Source organism: Pseudomassariella vexata, assembly GCF_002105095.1.
Source record: "Pseudomassariella vexata strain CBS 129021 chromosome Unknown BCR38scaffold_3, whole genome shotgun sequence".
Taxonomy (NCBI): domain Eukaryota; kingdom Fungi; phylum Ascomycota; class Sordariomycetes; order Amphisphaeriales; family Pseudomassariaceae; genus Pseudomassariella; species Pseudomassariella vexata.
In genome coordinates this window covers 2,044,733-2,062,550 of record NW_024467958.1, presented here as the reverse complement: position 1 = coordinate 2,062,550, position 17,818 = coordinate 2,044,733, and the positions used below count along the sequence as shown (strand labels likewise).

General features: G+C 50.7%; 5 protein-coding genes across 5 annotated transcripts; 3 read left to right on the top strand and 2 right to left on the bottom strand.

The window, feature by feature from the left end:
* The first annotated feature begins 661 nt into the window (after positions 1-661).
* On the top strand, positions 662-1,909 carry BCR38DRAFT_137565 (uncharacterized protein). The gene is made up of 2 exons (XM_040853607.1): positions 662-709; positions 782-1,909. Exon 2 carries the CDS (start codon positions 1,143-1,145, stop codon positions 1,845-1,847), a length of 705 nt encoding a protein of 234 aa, XP_040719011.1. The 5' UTR covers positions 662-709; positions 782-1,142; the 3' UTR covers positions 1,848-1,909.
* A 1,476-nt stretch (positions 1,910-3,385) lies between these two features.
* BCR38DRAFT_455607 (branched-chain amino acid aminotransferase) lies at positions 3,386-4,881 on the bottom strand (the record flags this gene model as incomplete). Its single annotated transcript, XM_040861819.1, has 2 exons — positions 3,386-3,559; positions 3,790-4,881. 2 exons carry the CDS (start codon positions 4,879-4,881, stop codon positions 3,386-3,388), a joined length of 1,266 nt encoding a protein of 421 aa, XP_040719010.1.
* Positions 4,882-7,899: 3,018 nt separating this feature from the next.
* Positions 7,900-10,382, bottom strand: BCR38DRAFT_424118 (GTPase-activating protein gyp1). The gene is made up of 7 exons (XM_040859630.1): positions 10,198-10,382; positions 10,103-10,118; positions 9,995-10,004; positions 9,812-9,931; positions 9,291-9,748; positions 8,372-9,237; positions 7,900-8,321 (listed from the first exon to the last, which is right to left on the bottom strand). The coding sequence occupies exons 1-7, from the start codon at positions 10,237-10,239 to the stop codon at positions 8,064-8,066; spliced, it is 1,770 nt and encodes a 589-aa protein (XP_040719009.1). The 5' UTR covers positions 10,240-10,382; the 3' UTR covers positions 7,900-8,063.
* Positions 10,383-10,992: 610 nt separating this feature from the next.
* BCR38DRAFT_137334 (uncharacterized protein) lies at positions 10,993-11,730 on the top strand. Its single transcript, XM_040853606.1, has 2 exons — positions 10,993-11,181; positions 11,287-11,730. Exons 1-2 carry the CDS (start codon positions 11,135-11,137, stop codon positions 11,591-11,593), a joined length of 354 nt encoding a protein of 117 aa, XP_040719008.1. The 5' UTR covers positions 10,993-11,134; the 3' UTR covers positions 11,594-11,730.
* Positions 11,731-12,720: 990 nt separating this feature from the next.
* On the top strand, positions 12,721-14,082 carry BCR38DRAFT_406624 (uncharacterized protein; the record flags this gene model as incomplete). Its single annotated transcript, XM_040858073.1, has 3 exons — positions 12,721-12,757; positions 12,817-12,980; positions 13,033-14,082. The coding sequence occupies 3 exons, from the start codon at positions 12,721-12,723 to the stop codon at positions 14,080-14,082; spliced, it is 1,251 nt and encodes a 416-aa protein (XP_040719007.1).
* Between the last annotated feature and the right edge of the window lie 3,736 nt (positions 14,083-17,818).

The window sequence follows — 17,818 nt, the reverse complement described above, 5'->3', positions numbered from 1 at the left end:
TTCTCTTTCCCGCTCCCCAGCACCTAAATACAAATCAATGTACGGGGATGGTGGGCATTGAGATGATACCCGGTGTGAGGATAGATGGGTTAATCAGAATGACATGACTGATTACCGGGATTGGGGGGTGTTCATACTCTGTACAAATTATGGCTTCTGGAATTATCTCAGTGCAAGCATCGTTGTTGAAATTTGTTGAAATTGGCCAGTTGCTCTGCACAATGACTCAGCTGACGTGCTTGGTAGGAGAGAAAATATGCACAAAATCCAGAGTATTGCATCAATTGAAAGACGCCTTCTTGATGTTGACATTTCAAGTAAGAGTGCCCCTGCTTCGGATGTGTCTAAATGCGCTTGAGGTAGACAGAAGCCGGATGACCAGATTCGCGGCTTCCTCTGGCATGGACAGGCTTCCCAAGAATTATAAGCACGCGTACCCCAGTCTAAGATGAAGTAGGATTGATTCATAGCTGGTTCGGACATAATTTGAACTAATGAAAACCAGAGCCAACCTAATTTGTGTTGACATGAGGGTCATATTACCACACACCCTTGGTATGGCAATATCACGAAATTGGCAGTATGCCTTTACATTATGGTATTTAGGAGCTGCCCAAGAGATTAGTCGACATTGGACGACATGTGTTATATCTGCAGAGGTATTTTGAGAATAGTATCAAATGAATGTGAATGCCAAGCTTGACAGCAGGTAGGGATGGCGGTCTAGTGATGAAGATCAGACTTCGAAACAATTGCGTACGTTAAGCTGAACCCATGACAGGTTCTGAAAGACGAAGTACTGATTCAATGTGATTTGAGAGGATGGTGGTGGACGGAAGTAAAAATTTACTGTTCAGTAAGGGATCAGATGTAGGGTAGGTGTGCTGGATTTGAACAAAAGGGAATGACAGTGGGCTGCGACTTCCCAACTTTGTAGAAGTTAGACGGGTTGCTCCCACTCAGTTCTAACCTGAGCTCCACATCTATTCTAGCAAGACAGAATCAACCCTGCTCCATCGAAATAGACATCCAGTTGTGTTGCTTGACTCTGGTGGAGCAAAAGAAAATTCATCCGCTGTTTGGACTATCGACTATCGTTAAACATTCAGATTGTTTCTACACGCACCCAAGTCGACAATACCATGTTTTCACGCCAGAACCAAGAGCAAACCCAAGCCTCATCCTCAAGCCAAAGCCTCCGTAGCACGGCATCATTCAAGCATCGCTTCGGTCTTGACGACGATGATGAGAAAGGCCAAACTGCACAACCACCTTCTTCCAAGCGACGTTCCGTCACTTTCGCCCCGTTCTTTGGCCCTGGCTCAGGCAGAGGCGACGACAAAAGCTACGACAATGGTTACTTCAGCGATGCCGGTCGCCGCCACCACCGTCGACGACGGTCCAGTACGCCTGAGTCGCCAATCGTGGAGAATCTTCAAGGTGCGTGTAACCCATCGCATCCATCCCCATTTATTCCATGGATCTTCGTAGAACGCCTTATACCCACCTTACCCAATCTAACAGCAAAAGCAGCCAATTACTCCAACCTTCGCACCTCCCTACACTCCACCGCCCTAACAGATCTGGAGTCTGCTCAGGAGGTGCTCACCACGGAAGCCACGTCAAAGATCAAGTCCAACCGCGAAGCGCTAGCGAAACTCGAGTGCGCCTACGGCAAGCTCGTGGCGCCCATCTCCCAAGTCACGGTCAAAGAGGACTACGTGGCTGACTCGCCTGCCGGCAGCCCGCGCGATGCCGTCATGGTGGACATGTCGACGGCAGTACCCGAGTTCGAGGCGCGCGTGTCCGCCACCGTCAAGGAGCTCGACACGCTCTGGGCATCGTAGGAGGATGCTCAGGCCGAGATCGAGGCCCTGGGGAAGGAACTACTGCCGCTTGCGCACCAGGTGGCTGGGTCGGATGATATGGAGGCCCTCGACGAGATCGCTGGTACCACTTTTGGGAAGACGCTAAGGGGAATGGAGTCGGAGCACGGGAGCGCGGTAAGGGAATTCGAGGCATATCTGGAGGTGACGAGTAGGGAGGTGGTAGACGAGATGAGGACGTATGAGAAGGTATGTGAACCCTCGCCGCCTGCTGCTATTCCGGTGCGGAGGTCGTACGAAAGGGCGATGTACTGATTGAGTTCTAGGAGTTTCTGAAGAAGATTGAGGGTGAGGCCGGGAAGATTGTGCAGACGTTCGTGGCTGGGGATGCCTAGGAATCCGCGACGTTGGGCGGATTGCACTAGGGATCGCTTGAGGCCTCGGATGGCTCTGTGGGCTGTCAAGGAGCGGCGCATGGTGGATGGTGAAAGTGGTTGATATGAGTGGTGACGCTAGCTTCTACGAAACACTCGAACTGGTGGAATGGTTACTATAGTGCAGCTATCTTCTATCCCAATGGGAAGACCGGGAGCAACTGCGATTTGAGGCGGAGGACTTGAAGTTTATATGGGCCATTGCTAACTCGATACGAGGGAAATACGTTGCATCTGAACAACATGCTGAAAGCGCCATAGATCCACCTATAGAAGACATCCATCTTCTGCAGTTCACCGTCCCATTAGCTGAACATCCACACCAACCAACAAGACAGTCTAGTCCCACTTACATCATGATGACAGAATCCTCCGCTCCGGATGCGGACGTGTTCGTAAATTCGTGGATCGAACCAATTCTGGACAGTGATGCAGTGCTGCCCGGGTATCTCTTTCTGTGTTGCGTCCGAGGCTAAGTTTTCCTGGCCTGGAGGTTTACACACACACAGTCAGTCAGGTTGCCTAAGCCCGCACGGCAAGTTGGGGATCATCGCCCCATCTCAGGTAATACAAGATACGTGTGAGCGTGTGTCAATTTTTGGATGCAAGGCCAGAATCTAGTGTGTCTCGTTGTAGTAGTAGGCATATACATACGTGCTCTATACGCACCTCTATAATGTAGTTATTTTTTGCTCTAGATATGCAACACAGCCTCAATATCTTGGCAAACAAATCGTAAGCACTATTTCTTCCCTTGTCTTGCGTCAGTAATTCTACCACTTAGCAATGCGGAATTGATCGTTCCTCCCACGATTCCAATCCAAACCAGCCCTCAGCCCAGTTTTCTGTATTTGGGTTGGTTCGAGGTTGCGTGTTGGTGTTGGGGTTGGTGTTTCAAAAGTCTTCGTCTGACGTTGTGATGTTCTTATTTCCCCACCCCCAACTCCGGACCATGCAAAATGCAGAAGCGAGTATACGCCACAAAAAGCCCCCCGGGAAGGCAGCCAACCGGAGGATGATGCTTACACAAAACGGAACTGCCCGGCTTCGCAGCACGTGCCGTTGTGACTGGCAATTCGGCTTGTTGGCGGAATGCCCCAAAAGTTGAAGTGTAAAGTTCGTCGCTCATTGCTGCTCCTGGACAACGACACCCCACGGGTGCTCTACACGGCCATACATGATGTCCCGGAGCCAGCCCTTGATCAGTTGGGTGTAGTGGCCACCTGCGCCGGCCTTGCCCATGGGGATCGCTACATCGCGGCCACGGTGGTGGATCAGCGACACGGGGCAAATAAAGAACTAACGGCGCCCATTCTTCGTTAACAAACGGCGCAAAGACCATACGTCTACTCCAAGTTGTGCAGATCTTGAAACACCGAGCAAGCCACCCCCGATATCGTGATTGCTCTCGTCTCGGGCCCGAGACTCAGATCTTGGGGCAGATGAGTAGTATGGGAAGATAAAAATGGCAATGCGAGGGATTATACTGGGCTGAGAGGCGGGGTTAAGATAAATGGATCAAGACTTACTGCAGTACCAGCAGCGAACGCCTCCACCAAACGACCCTCCGAATCCGCCTCCATCACCTCATCAATCGTATAACTTCTCTCCACAACCTCGACCTCATCCCTGCAGCGCTCTCTGACAAGCTGTAGCGTGCTCCGCCTCGTCACACCGTCCAGGATCAGTCTGTCGTCCAGCGGCGCCGTGACAATTTGTGTCTTTCCCTCCTTGGTCTTCATAACCACGAAGAAGTTACTTGCGCCTGCTTCGGTACAGTAACCCTCCTTTCCGTACAGCCATATAACCTGCTGATAGCCGCGGGACTTGGCTTCATGCGTCGCGAGGAGTGAAGGACCGTAGTTCGCTCCGACCTTCGCATACCCGAAGCCGCCGACCCAGGCCCGCACCATATCGTCGGGCGAGGTGTGCAACTTCATGCCGCCTGCGGGACTGTCCAAGACGGGCATGAATGAGAGGATGATGTAGAGGAGTGCCTCCATGGGCGCCGTGACGCCGAGTTGCGATTGCGTGCCGATCATGGTCGGGCGCAGATACATGAAAGTTCCCGGTCGCTCACGGGGCAGCCATTTCGGCCCATCGACGGCGATGAGGGCCAGAATGAGCTTCTGGAGCTCGGCCGGCGGGAAGGACGGCAGAGAAATGCGTACCGACGATTGCAACATGCGGGCGCTGTTGCAATCTGGGCGGAAGATGCGCAACTTGCCGTCGAAGCCGCGGTACGCCTTGAGACCTTCGAAGCACTCCGTTGCATAGTGCAGCACTGAGGCCGTGGGCATGAGCGAGATGGGGCCGTAGGGCTTCAGTTCTGGCGTTGACCAGCCGTTCTTCTGGGACCACGGGACCGAGATCATGTGATCGGTGCAGATGGTGGAGCCATCCACACTGTCGACTCCGGGCGGCGGCACCTCTCGCGGAGACTTGGTGAAGGTGTAAGTCAATTTGGATGCGTCCAATTCCTTCGGTGCAGGCTTATGGTCACCATTGGAAGTTCCATTAGCGCGACCGATTTCTTCCATGCGATGCTCGATGGCCTGAGCAGTGAGGCTCAAATCCTGCCCAGCACTGGGGCCGGTTGAAGGGACAGCAGATGGAACCATTGTAGCCTCAATTGGCGATGAGATACTGAGAGGTAAGTGTTGAGGGACACTGGTTCTCACAATCTAGGTTGGCGTTCCTAGTAACAAAGAAAGCGGGCCGTGATGTCAAGGTTGCGGTCTCGGGGATGGTCCAGCTTGGTTAACAAAGATAAGAAAGTGTAACAGACTTGGATTGGAAAGTCGAAAGTATAAATTGGGCGGAAAGGGGCCATTTAGTTACTTGTCGGCCAATGGGAGACGCCACCCGAATACGTAGTCAAAGGAAGGGCGCCAGACGTGTTGACATAGTGTAATTGAAACCATCTCATCTTGGCCTCAGCGGATACACTTCCTGATAGCCTCTGCCGTCTCATTGCCATCCATCACGCGGACAAGCAAAACTCATATCGCCCCGCTTTGAACCGTTACTATCGAAGATTCCGCCAGTTTCCCATCCCGGCATTATATTTGTCACTCGTCCGGCTGCAAGCGGCCGAGCCAGCACTCGTAATCCTCTACCAGTAGATCCAGGTATGCATGACTTTCTGGCCTTCGATAATCCCATCCCAGGTTAAGTAAGGGTGTTGCTGCCATGAGAAACGCTGTGAGAACCGGAATTCAATCCTCAAGCGATGTGTCATCCGCGCCCTATCAGATGCAATCCGAGATCGCATGAGGAGCGGGTCAGGTTATTGCAGAAGATCCAACTCCAGGTTCCACAGACGCGCGGACGGTAAGCACACTAAGAGCGTGCAGTGACTGCGGGCGTTTTTCGTTGGGGTCCTTGATCGGCGAAGACTAAGAGGTGTAAGCCGCAAGTAAGTGAGGAACCGGGGCGGAATTCGGGTGCCGCTTTTAACCGCCGATACACGGCCCTCTGCACCTGCCTCATTCAACCCATTTTTGTTAACAGCGCTATATCGTGATATTCATTCGTATCATCTGGCCAACTTGCCCTGTTGACAAATTTTGAGTCATATGATTTTTATCGTTCGGCCCGCTTGGTTGTGGAGCGGCTCGGCTATTTCAGTAGCTGAGGGCGCCGCTCTTCTGGCTCTGCCGATCTGGCCCGGCCGTCTTCTCCCTAGACTCACGCTCCCGGCGCTACGGCCGACAAGCGGGACAAGGCTGGGCGTAGGTATATACTCTTCACATGCCTCTGGCTGTGACCATCGGTGCCCATAGGCTGTCGAAGGAAGGAGAATTGACCGGTAAATAAGTATAGACCATTCCGGTAACGTACCCCACAAGCAAGTTGGCCACTTTTTCTTGGCACTGTACGAACAACCTTTTAATTAACATCTTTACACATACCAAGATGGGATCGAATTGGAAAGAAAGCGACATGATTCTAGCGTGTCAGGCGCTTTAATCGAAACCCGAATTAAGCATCCGACGCGCTGCCCAACTCTACAATGTCCCTCGTACAACTCTAGCTAACCGAAAACGCGGACTACTATCTCGACGCGATACTCGACAATCTAGTCAGAAGCTTGCGGAATCAGAAGAGTTAGCGGTCGTACAATACATATTTGACCTAGATTCGCGATCATTTCCTCCCCGGCTCCATGGTGTTGAAGCTATGGCTAACCGACTGCTCCGTGACCGTGGCGCTGGACGCGTCGGCGCCAACTGGGCCTCGAACTTCGTACGACGACAACCAGACCTTCGGACGCGTTTTAATCGAAGAATCGACTACCAACGAGCCTATTGCGAAGATCCTGACGCGTATCGCGCGTGGTTTACGCTCGTACGAAATACAATTGCGAAATATGGTATCCAAGAGGCGGATATCTATAACTTCGACGAGACAGGGTTCGCGATGGGCTTAATCTCATCCGAGATGGTAGTTACAAGTGCCGAACGACGCGGAAGGCCTCGTACAGTCCAACAAGGCAATCGAGAATGGGCTACAGTAATCCAGGGTATTAATTCGTCCGGCTGGGCTATCCCGCCGTATATTATTGTCGCGGGTCAAAACCACCTCTTATCCTGGTACGAGAATAGCCCATTCCCGTCCGATTGGGTAATCGCTGTAACCAAAAACGGTTGGACAACAAATGAGCGAGGCGTAGACTGGATTCAGCACTTTTGATCGCTATACGAAGGATCGTACGAAGGGTGTTTATCGTCTTCTTATCCTCGACGGGCATGAGAGCCACCACTCGACTGACTTCGAGCTATATTGCAAAGAGCATAATATTATTACACTTAGTATGCCTGCTCATTTGTCACATAAGCTCCAGTCTCTCGATGTAGGCTGTTTTAGGGCTTTGAAAAGGTCGTACGGCAAAGAAATTGAAGACCTAATACGGGCGCATATAACCCATATCTCGAAGGAGGATTTCTTTTCGGCATTCTATAGGGCGTATCGTACGACTATAACTAAGTCGAATATCCAGGCAGGTTTCAGGGGGACAGGACTTATTCCGTACGACCCGGAATATGTGATTTCACAGCTGGATATTAAGCTACATACGCCTACACCTCCTGGGAGCTCGTCTGGCGCCCCCTTAATCTGGGAATCAAAGACTCCAAATAACCCAACCGAGGCGCAATCCCAGTCTGAATACGTTAAAAACAGAATCGTACAGTATCAGAATAGCTCCCCGACGACAATACTTACGGCTATTGACCAATTTTCACGTGGTGCGACGGCTGTTATGCATCGGTTAGTTTTACTTGAGGATGAGGTTACTACACTTCGGAAGGCCAATCAAGAGCTAAGCCGTCGTCGAAGGACTAAAAATCGACAGCTACAAGATGGAGGATCTCTTAGTTTACGAGACGCTCAGGAGTTACAGTCTCAACGGGATATTGAACAGCAGCTACAGGATGATATACGTGTAAGTCGTCGTCGTACGAGACCGGCCGAACCACGCCGACGGCGCTGTAGGGTCTGCGGAGAGCCCGGACATAATGCTCGTGCTTGTGAGAATGATAAAGATACGTACGAGGAAGAGGATTCCGATTGGTTTGAATTATTATTTTTTAGTTTAGTTAAGTTATTGAAGTTATTCATACGGCGCCAAGAAAAAGTGGCCAACTTGCTTGTGGGGTACGTTAAGCGACTTCTTTTTCAACGTATGTACAATGCCCACCTCGCCTGGACCTCCGACATGAGCCCGCTGTAAGTCTCGCAATGAACGCTCATCTGGTGAGTGTTGACGGCATCTGTGCCTATTGGCGTCTTATTGGGCTATCTAAAGTTGCATGTTTGCAGGTGGTACCCGGCTTGATCCGCCTCTCAGGTGGGCTGACGAGTTTTTGAAGAGGCTTTGCCATATGAATGCCTCACTGAGCAGAAGCTCAATGTCTTTTTCAGTCCACTCCCGAGTTGGCAGCGCCTGAAGGAACATCATGATCTCCTGAAAGTCCATTTTCAGGAGCTTTGGCGACCATTTGACCAGGAACGCGGCACACACGTACAAATGGAACTCAGAGAAACCTTGTTCCTCGGCCTATCGCATCGTTAGCAACGCAGCAACATTGTGGATGCAGGGGGTCCAACCAAATAAGTATCCCACATTCGTATGGTATTCCGGACACTGATTTCTCTCATGAGAAGGCAGTTCATCCAGCGGAAGCTGAATTGAATGAATTCAACCTGTTCATTTTCGAGGTGTTTGGCGAGGTCCCCATCAATCCTTGCGGTAAGGTCTCGCAATGCCGCAACTTGTCGCTGTATGCCCGGTTGGGCCACGATGTAATGATCCTGGATTCCATCGAGCAGTTTCGTCAAACACCAGAAAGAGTCGGCTTCCACGGCATCTAGAACAGCCTTGGGTAGCTGCCCCGGATCCATGCCACTTTCGATATTACAGTCGGTGATATAAGTCCCTAAGAAGACTTCCCAAAACGGCGTTACGAGGTCGTTAATCCCCTGAACGTAGCCGCTTGCGGGATGTCGAATTGCCCAAAGATATAGTATTCGCTCTAGGGACCGCTGCGTCGCCTCGTATCCGTACAGTTCAATGTGAGGGTTCGTCCGTGGCACATCGATGCTTATTTGGTGCCATATTGCTTCATCCAGTCCTCTTGCCCGTCCACTTGCGGCGGGGGTGCTGCCGCCGCGCTCAAACGCTTGCTTGACCCCGTCGAGATACTCTTTGCGTTTCCGTTCCAGGGTTGTCACTCGTCTTTCGCTGCTTGTAGGAAGATAGCTCAGCAGCAATTGCCAAGTCATGGCCCGAACTTCCTCTGGGACTCCACTCCATGCCAACTGCCTCAAATCTGGCAGCGGAATCGTCGTAGCTTGGAGTATCTTCTTGAACTTATTGATCCTCGTCACCCGCGAGTTGGCCGCTTCAATCTCCTTAGGTGTCGCAATCGTCGTGGTGGCTGGGTGGTTGATCAAGTGCAGAGCATTGGCCGGATCTGATTACGTGTTAACAACAAAAAGACAATAACCAAGGATGAAAGTGAAACACCTCTCAGTATGTCTTTGTACTGGGGCCTGAGAATCTTTCCTTCACTCTTCCTAGGCATCGGGTATGTCGGGGTGGGTCGCTCGATCGCTATGTCGGCACTATCCGAATAACGACGGGACGGGAAACCAAACGTGGTCTCGAGAGCGGACAGATTCCCCTGCGACTGGCTTGCTCCCTGAGCCGCTGCTATTCGCCTTGATCGCCGCTTCATATTTGCCAGACTCGGTAGTCCAAAGTCGTCTCCATCATCATCTTCATAGCCGTATTCATCTTCTCCCTCCGGATCATCCGCGGTCCAGTCCTGGTTTGTATTCGAGAGGAAGCTGATGTACGATTTCAGGGGAGGCGAGGACAGGCCTGAGGGCTTCGGTGGTGGGGGACTGACATCGCTGGTTCGGGCCTTCTGGAATGCAGAAGATGGAGGCGTCTTGGGTCGTGAGGACGCACTAGACATGCTTCTGCTCATGGCGTCAGTCTCGGTCGTTATTCGCAGGCCGATTTGAATAGGTGGAGGGACGTACAAGGAATCGAATTTGAGCATGTCAGCGTGCGAATAGGCTGCGCCCACGACCAGGTTCGGATCTCGAGCAGTCCGCTTCGGTATACTTTCTCTTTGAACCCTCCAGAATGGCGAAGTTGACCTGTACTCAGTCTTAGCCGCCCCTCCATCGTTGCCATGTGTTACGAACAAAGGACTTGCGTACTCGGATCTGTCTACAAGCAAAGAGGGACAAATATCAGCAATTGCTTCCACCGTGGCCTTCACGTCATATTGCAACACGTTTCTTGGGGCGGGATTCAAGAGGACATACCGACTTGGACCATTTCCTACGTCATCATCAACGGTCAGAGGGAGGTCTTCCAGACGGTTTAGGGAGGATACAGTGTAAACAGGCTAAAGACTTACCTGTTGGGGCGGCTTCTTGCCGCTGCCCGAAGATGTGAACATGGTGACGGCTGTGTTATGGCGATATCTCTGCGATTACATGGCTAGAGTTGTGAACAGTCTCGACTGCAAGAACTCCCTGGAGTCGCAAGTCAAGACATGGGCTGGTTGTAGCATGCTACTTTGGCTCCACTGTTTCGGCTGAGTCCGCGACCAAAACCGCAAAGCTGCATTGACTTGGAAAGCAACCAACCAGTTTGAGGCCGGAAGGTTCCAAGCCACACAACCAGGCCAAGCCTCATTTTGATCTAACTTCAATTCACCATCAGAATTGGCCAACGGCAAACAAACACTTGTTCCTGCAACTTCATATTCGTTCTTCCTAGAACTGGTTCACAGAGTTCAGACTTGGCCGCAATATCAAGAGCTTACCTTACCTGATAACCTACAAAAGAAGGCGACATTTCAGGTCCTACTCCACATTTTTGAGGTTGCCTGAGTCAATCCAAGTCCCTCACTTGTGTCTTTGAGCACAGCATTGTGGGACGACAGCCCAACTGCAGCCGTTCATAGGCCAGGAACCGGTTTTGGCGGATAACCCAAGCACCGGCTGCCGACTTGAACTTGCGTGTGGCCCATGCACCTGCTTTCTCTGCTTGCTCTGGCTCGCTCATGCCGGCCGGCGCTAGTTACCTCAATTGCCATTTCTTCTATCAACATCTTCATAACCGCTCCCCTCCTCTTAGGAAGTCATCAGCGATCGCATCATTCCCCTTTCTATTCTACTGTCTATTTCCTGATCGTTGTACTTTACATATTTTCCTGCCATTGGTGAAGGTTGAGACACTTCTTGGACTGTAGGGACATCTGCAGCTCTACTGAGCAAACTTTCCCAGTACTGTCGCCTGGGTTCGACTCACGATTGCTGCCGCGGTCTAGCTTCCTCAGCATCTCCCTCATGATGGCAGAACCTGAGAATTTCGAGGAGGATCTCTTCGCCGACCTGTGAGTCCTTCGATGGCACCCTGCCGCCTGTCGCGCCTTCCCTGGCCCACGCGACTGCCTTGGTCGTCACCTTCTGCGGGTTCTTTTGGTACTGACTCTAGCTAGCTACGATGATAACGACACTGCAGCGACACCCGCAGCTTCGAAGCCGGAGCCGTCATCTGAGCCTCATGCACCCGCCGCCCCCGTGCCCGAGTACAACCCCGACGAGTCGGCCCATGCTGCTGCCGAGCAAAACGGCTATGGAGAGGAGTATCATGAAGATACTTATGAGGATGATGACGATGTCAACTTCAACCTGGGCAATACTGCGTCGAATAACGATGCAAACTCCCACTCGCAACAAGACGTATCTACTCCGACATACCACAGTCACAGTGGCCGAGGCTCTAGTGCCAAAGAAGACGGGTAAGTAAATTTGCTTCAAGTTTCCCCCCGCGTATCGTACTTGCACGCAGCCATCAATCATATCGGCCCCGCGCCCCATTTGCATTCATTGCGATGGAAGGGGGTCATCTCTGGAAAGTTGGGTGTTATCATTGCATTTGGGCATGATGTTGCAGGACAGTCCAAGACTATGCTGCTAGGCACCACATGGAGAAGACGTGTTTCGGGGCCTGAGGGTCCGTCATGGATGGCTGAAGACGAAATTACAAGATCTTTTGGCTAGTTGGGCTCCAGAGAGAATGCTGTGGGGTGGACTGCCAAAACAGCCGGCTTACCAATTCGTACCGAAATCGCCTCAACCTGTCATGCTCCAAACAGTACTTCGAAGACTGAAGAGGAAGGAGTTGAATGCGGAAAAGTGTCCGCCAATCTACCAGAAAGAAGGCCACGATGCAGACATCGACTATAGTCAGTTCAAGAGCGCACTACTGCCTTCCATAGCCATTCGTCAAGATAGGCTCATAAAGCTCGATGAGGACATTGGTCTCTTTGCTGGCTGTAACAAAAGAGTAGCAGCGAATAGCGCTCGAGGCCATGACCTAGCTTGAGGGTAGCACAAGACGAGAACAGCAAAAATCGACAACATTTCTGGCACACCTTCCTCCAAGTCTGCATGAGCTCTTTCCTGCTGGGAAAATACTGTCTGTGGCTTGCTCATCGGAAATTCATTATTGGGTTATCTCAAACTACATCCACGTTTCTGACCCGTCGACACGAGACGCTCACATGGAAATCCTTGAGGTGCAAAAAGAGGGGCTCACACCTTGTCAATCCGACATCAGTGGCTCGAACCTGGCAACATACTCCTCCATGCTTGTTGCTGCCGACCACGAAGCACGACCTCTCAGGCGTGCCTGCGCGTATAGACGAAAAATTCCCCAGGCGTGATGGTGTCGTGGTCTCGACTTATACACTGCAACTTGCATTCTCTTGGCAAAAACACAGAACTCAGGCCCAGCATGTTTGCTGGATTGATAACCAGGCTTTACCATCTGCATTTCCTGTCCAGAATAACCTGCATTTTTGCATCGCACTGACCACGGGACGTTTGTCGATTGAACCTCTGGCTGACAATGGATTCGATACAGGAAAATGTTCATTGGCGGTCTGAATTGGGAGACGACTGATCGTAAGTTTTATGAAAAATGGCATCTATCGCCTTGAAGTCGTCAACTGACCAGCCTCCAGAGTCTCTGCGCGATTACTTCTCACAGTACGGCGAAGTCACCGAATGCACAGTCATGAGAGACGGTGCGACTGGTCGCTCTCGAGGTTTCGGGTTCTTGACTTTCAAGGATCCCAAGACTGTGAACATTGTTATGGTCAAGGAACACTTCTTGGACGGAAAGATCGTATGCTACATACTTCCTTGGTAAAGCAGACTAGAGCTGACCAGTGCTGTAGATTGATCCCAAGCGAGCCATCCCACGAGATGAGCAGGAGAAGACCAGTAAGATCTTCGTTGGAGGTGTAAGCCAAGATACGACGGAGTCTGAATTCAAGGATTACTTCGCTCAGTTCGGCCGCGTTGTTGATGCAACGCTCATGATGGACAAGGACACGGGCAGACCTCGAGGCTTTGGCTTTGTCACGTTCGAGAGCGAAGCCGGGGTCGACGCATGCTTGAGCACTCACTTGGAGATTCATGGAAAGCCTATTGAGGTCAAGAAGGCCCAACCGAGAGGCAACATGCGCGAAGAGGAAGAGACTTCGCGACGTGGTGGTGGCAAGTTCAGAAAGGGCGGGGTCGAAGAGCAGAACGGCGTTCAGAACCAGATGGCCAACCAGATGGGCCAAGGAGGCATGACACCGCAGGTCATGGCCCAATACATGCAAAGAATGCAGCAGTACATGGCCATGATGCAACAGCAGGTGGCCATGAACCGAGGCATGGGAATGGGCATGGGCATGGGAGGCATGAACCCAGCCATGATGCAGCAAATGATGCAAATGCAAATGGCCCAAATGGCTCAGGGCGGAAACCAGAATGGCCAAAATCCCATGGCAGGCATGAACCCCGCCATGATGCAGCAGATGCAGCAACAAATGCAGAACCAAATGGCACAGGCCGGCAGCCCGGGCGTTGGTGCTGGAGAGCAACAGGGTTTCAACCAACAACAGATGTACGGCGGTGGACGTGGCGGTCGGCGTGGAGGACGTGGAGTTCAAAACTACAACCAAGGCGCCTACGCCGTGGCTGGAGGCGGTGGAGGAGATCCGACTTCGTGGGAGGGCATGTATGACGACGTTCCCCAGCCGAACCCCAACCAAGGCGGCCGTGGAGGATTTGGTCGGAACAGGGGCGGGTCAAACCACAGTCCCGGACCGACGGATCCGAACGCAGCACCGCCTCCGAATGCGCCCACTGGTCCCAAGAATGCCGGAAAGCCTGGTGCCAACTACCGAGGCGGCGGACGAGGCAGCAGCCGCGGCTATCACCCGTACCAGCGCTAGTAATCCAGGATAGGGGCGGCCCCGTGTTTAACATACCTCTCCCACGAAATTGCGGACAACATCACTCTCGCAACCCTCTCTTGGCATCTTGCGGCCACCACTCCTGAAGTCGAGAAGCAAATCGCTTCTATCGATACTTCCGGATGAGACTTTTCAGTCATCGTGTATTCTACTACTCTTCTGGTCGATATTTCCCCATCTCGCTGTCCCGAAGTTAGAGGGTAGTATAGGCGGCGGCTCTACGCCCACGTTGGTATCTATGTTTGGAATAAATGTCCTTGGGGCATTCGACTATGCTCAAGTGACTTGGCTCAGGTCATCACTTGCCTTTGACAAAATAAAGAAAATGGTAGAAGAGGCTGTCGGCCAGTGGCAGCGGTCATAATTATTGTCTGTACTCGACTTGCATTTATGCGGACTGCGATGCTTATGCGCAGGGTTGGCAGTGGCTGGTTCATAATCAATACGAACATCCTATTGCTCATGACGACTGTGTTAATCGCGTACTTATCAATTACTTATTTCTGGCAAACTGGATAAGCAGTGTCAATCATGTCACGGGCTCCACGACCAGTGTCTAAATGTTGCGCTCAATTCCTGCTCTCGACGTGGTCCAACCTCGTCTCTGTACATGTTTATGACCTGCGGGTACCACTGAGCGAAACCAATATATCTTGTCGGTGAGAAGTGTGTCTTGTATAACAAACGAACAACGTCTCATGCGGCGCTTCTCCATCATGGCCCTGTAATTGTAGTCTTCAATGAAATCACTTCATGCCCTTGTGATACGATTACACTATGCATTTAAGCAATCCCTAGCTTCTCTGAGGCAATTCAATGATACTTTTTCTACCTCGACTTTCCTTATGGCCCATTGACATATCAGCAGACTATCCCATCAAACTTGCCGGCGAGCCTCAGGAGGGGAGACAGGTCGCCTCGAGCTGCCTGCCACTGCCGCATCTTCTTTCTATCTACGTGTCTGCCTGTGTGACAAGCCCAGACTTAACACCTGCCTCGCTTGGTTGCATATGGACATACAACTTCTCAACAATCAGAAACAGCGTCGTGGCTTATTTGATAACAATCTATTGTATCAATGGACCTTATATGTTCCATAGGTCCTGTGCTATGAAAGTGATGAGGTCCCTTTTCGTGAAGTTTGAGCTGTTATTTTGAAGTACCTAAAGACTTCCTTACTACATTCCTACAATGCTGTTTTCTACTTTAGTTTCTGGGCCATTTACGACTTTCTACGTGGGGTTATTGGAGTTGATCACTTATCTTTCTCCTGGATTCCTTGCTCTGTGCTTTCCTTCTGGACTCTGACTTCCCCTTCGTCCTAAGCTTCATTGTGTCCTAGTAAAACACATTCTCGAATCCAAGGATCATGAGATCTTAAAACATGGATAACGTAGAGACAAGAACTGGCGTTATACCAAGCTTCCACGAATCACTGGGACTGCAAGATGAAGAAGGATCAGCCAAGGGTGGTTTATTTCATGTAAATAGGACACCGGTTCAAATCTCATCCGTCTGTTCCGAAGCTTGTGTTAGTTCTGATGTATTTGCATTAGGTTTCCTACAGTGCTCTGGTTACGAATGCAGTCGGTTCCAGTCTTCCCACATCATAGGTTGTTTTCTGATCAGATAAGAAGATTCGTTTCTCAATTCATCCAGTTGAATTTTCTAGTTGTCTTTTTCTTCTTGGCTCTGATGCTTTGCGGTATTTCAGCCTCAGCAACCTAGTTCCTCGTCGGTCTCTGGGCGTATTATCTATCAGCGTATCTAGGCGTAGAGGTACATCTCACTTCATGTAGCTCTTGATATTATCTAAGCTGAATCTCTAAAAAAAGATTCCGTCCCCTTGCTGGCAAAATATGTCAGCCAGGCGTCCAATCGCATATAGGTTTTACTGAATCTCTTCAACGAACGGTTTGACATCGTTGCTCATGGCCTCAAAGTCGACGTACGGGTTAAATCGAGCAGTATATGACTCCTAATATTGGAGAGATGATTGTTTTGTTCTACGCTATTCGCTTTGGTCGTTGTCCCGCTGTCCTGATTGTTAGATTTCAAGTTCAGATGGGAAGAATTGTGATTCCAATATAGAAGTCAATATAACTGTACTTGGGATAAATACTAGCAGCAATACACAACCAAAGATGAACAGGATTCTCGATGGATCAGCTATTCCTCTAGTAACCATGCTGTCATACCCAGCCATGGGTTATCAGGGACTCCTGGCTCGTCAATATGGAGACTAGTGTGCCGTGGGCGAAGTTGACAGAAGAGGAACTTCTGCCTGCTTTCACGAAAGGAAGAATTGCAATTGGATTGCTAGCTACAAGCAGCTTGTTGAGGGTTTTAGCGGAGATTCTCTTCTGGGCTCATATATCAGAGGCATCTAGAACCAGCCCATGTTCGTCTGTAGGAGGCATTGACCACAAGCAACAAACTCCACTTGCTGCAAAGGCTACAAGGTCGCTCTTCTGTTAGACTTGGCTTGGTATGTTTTCTCCACAACCTCGCCCCTGTGCCTCTTCCAAGTCGCAAAGTCAGCAACATCGCTCTACAGCATGCTCATCTCGTAATCCTCCGTTCCAACAACAACGTCAAAACAGCCACTATCTACGACAGCATGAATCATGACAAAGACACTGGAGCTTTCCGGCTCCGTGGCACAAGTCCAACTAATCCCGAAAGGCAATCTGCAAATTGCCTCTGCGATCTCTGTGGAACACTGCCATTTCCTGGTTTCCGACGGCCAGCATACTTCCTTGTACATTTAACCGACCGGATAGCAGTGTGTTTGCAGATGATTTCCACAAAAGGGTTGAAGCTGCATTTGCCACGTTGTCCGACCCCTTACTCAACCCGGTATCTGGTCTGCGGATCAGGGACACGATGTTGAAGGGACAGGGACTAATGTCGGCTTGGTCCACTTGGAGACTCTTCCGATGTCGATCCCATATGCATAAATATAGTATGTATTCTATGTTTACCAAGATCTGATGCTCTGTGCACAAGGCTCATCGGATAACGAGCAGACGAACACGAATGGGTTCCGGTTAATCATGGGCCAAGGTTGCTTTGGCGAGTGCCGGAACAGCAAGATACGAGATGGCATGCTTAATATCTGAGTATATAAAGCCTCGGATCAAGCGCTTGGGCTTTTCTATATGCTGCCCAACATACTCGTAGCATTATGTATGGAAGCTTCATTTCGGGAACTCGCAGGAAGAACCAACTCGGCTGCATTTGGCGTGGCTTAAACGAAGTCGACGCATATGTTGCGCAGGGTGAACTTCGACTTTCACGGAACAGATCATGTTGCTTTCTCGCATTCGCCCAAGCTGAAGTCCAATAGACGGTATGAGAAATCGTCACACTTTCCTACAATCGCGATACCATCCCGAAAAGGAGACATTCCTTATTGAACATTACGCTCCATAGTAGGCCTGTCTTACCTACCTCACTGGGCTGGATAACCTCTTAATAAGGTTGTCTCACATTCCAGAGCATGACATTGTGTTACCTACGAAAAAAGAATACGGATATCGTGGAGAAGTCGGAAACGCCACTTCCTTCCTCGGAAGATGTGAAATATCAACAACGAAGCTGCCGTCCCTACGGTCATGACTTACAAGGCGAGAAGATCAAAGACATGAGGACTGGGAGGAGAGTAAGCCAAGCATGTTCCGATCACGAGTAACGATGGGATACAGAATATCGT

Coding starts and splice junctions, on each gene's coding strand:
- BCR38DRAFT_137565 (XM_040853607.1), top strand. CDS start 1,143: ATGTTTTCACGCCAGAACCAAGAGCAAACCCAAGCCTCATCCTCAAGC.
- BCR38DRAFT_424118 (XM_040859630.1), bottom strand. CDS start 10,239: ATGTTCACATCTTCGGGCAGCGGCAAGAAGCCGCCCCAACAG. Junction 9,749..9,811: donor ATGCTCAAATTCGATTCCTT/GTACGTCCCTCC, acceptor CGCCATGAGCAG/AAGCATGTCTAGTGCGTCCT. Junction 9,238..9,290: donor GTACAAAGACATACTGAGAG/GTGTTTCACTTT, acceptor ACACGTAATCAG/ATCCGGCCAATGCTCTGCAC.
- BCR38DRAFT_137334 (XM_040853606.1), top strand. CDS start 11,135: ATGATGGCAGAACCTGAGAATTTCGAGGAGGATCTCTTCGCCGACCT. Junction 11,182..11,286: donor GAGGATCTCTTCGCCGACCT/GTGAGTCCTTCG, acceptor GACTCTAGCTAG/CTACGATGATAACGACACTG.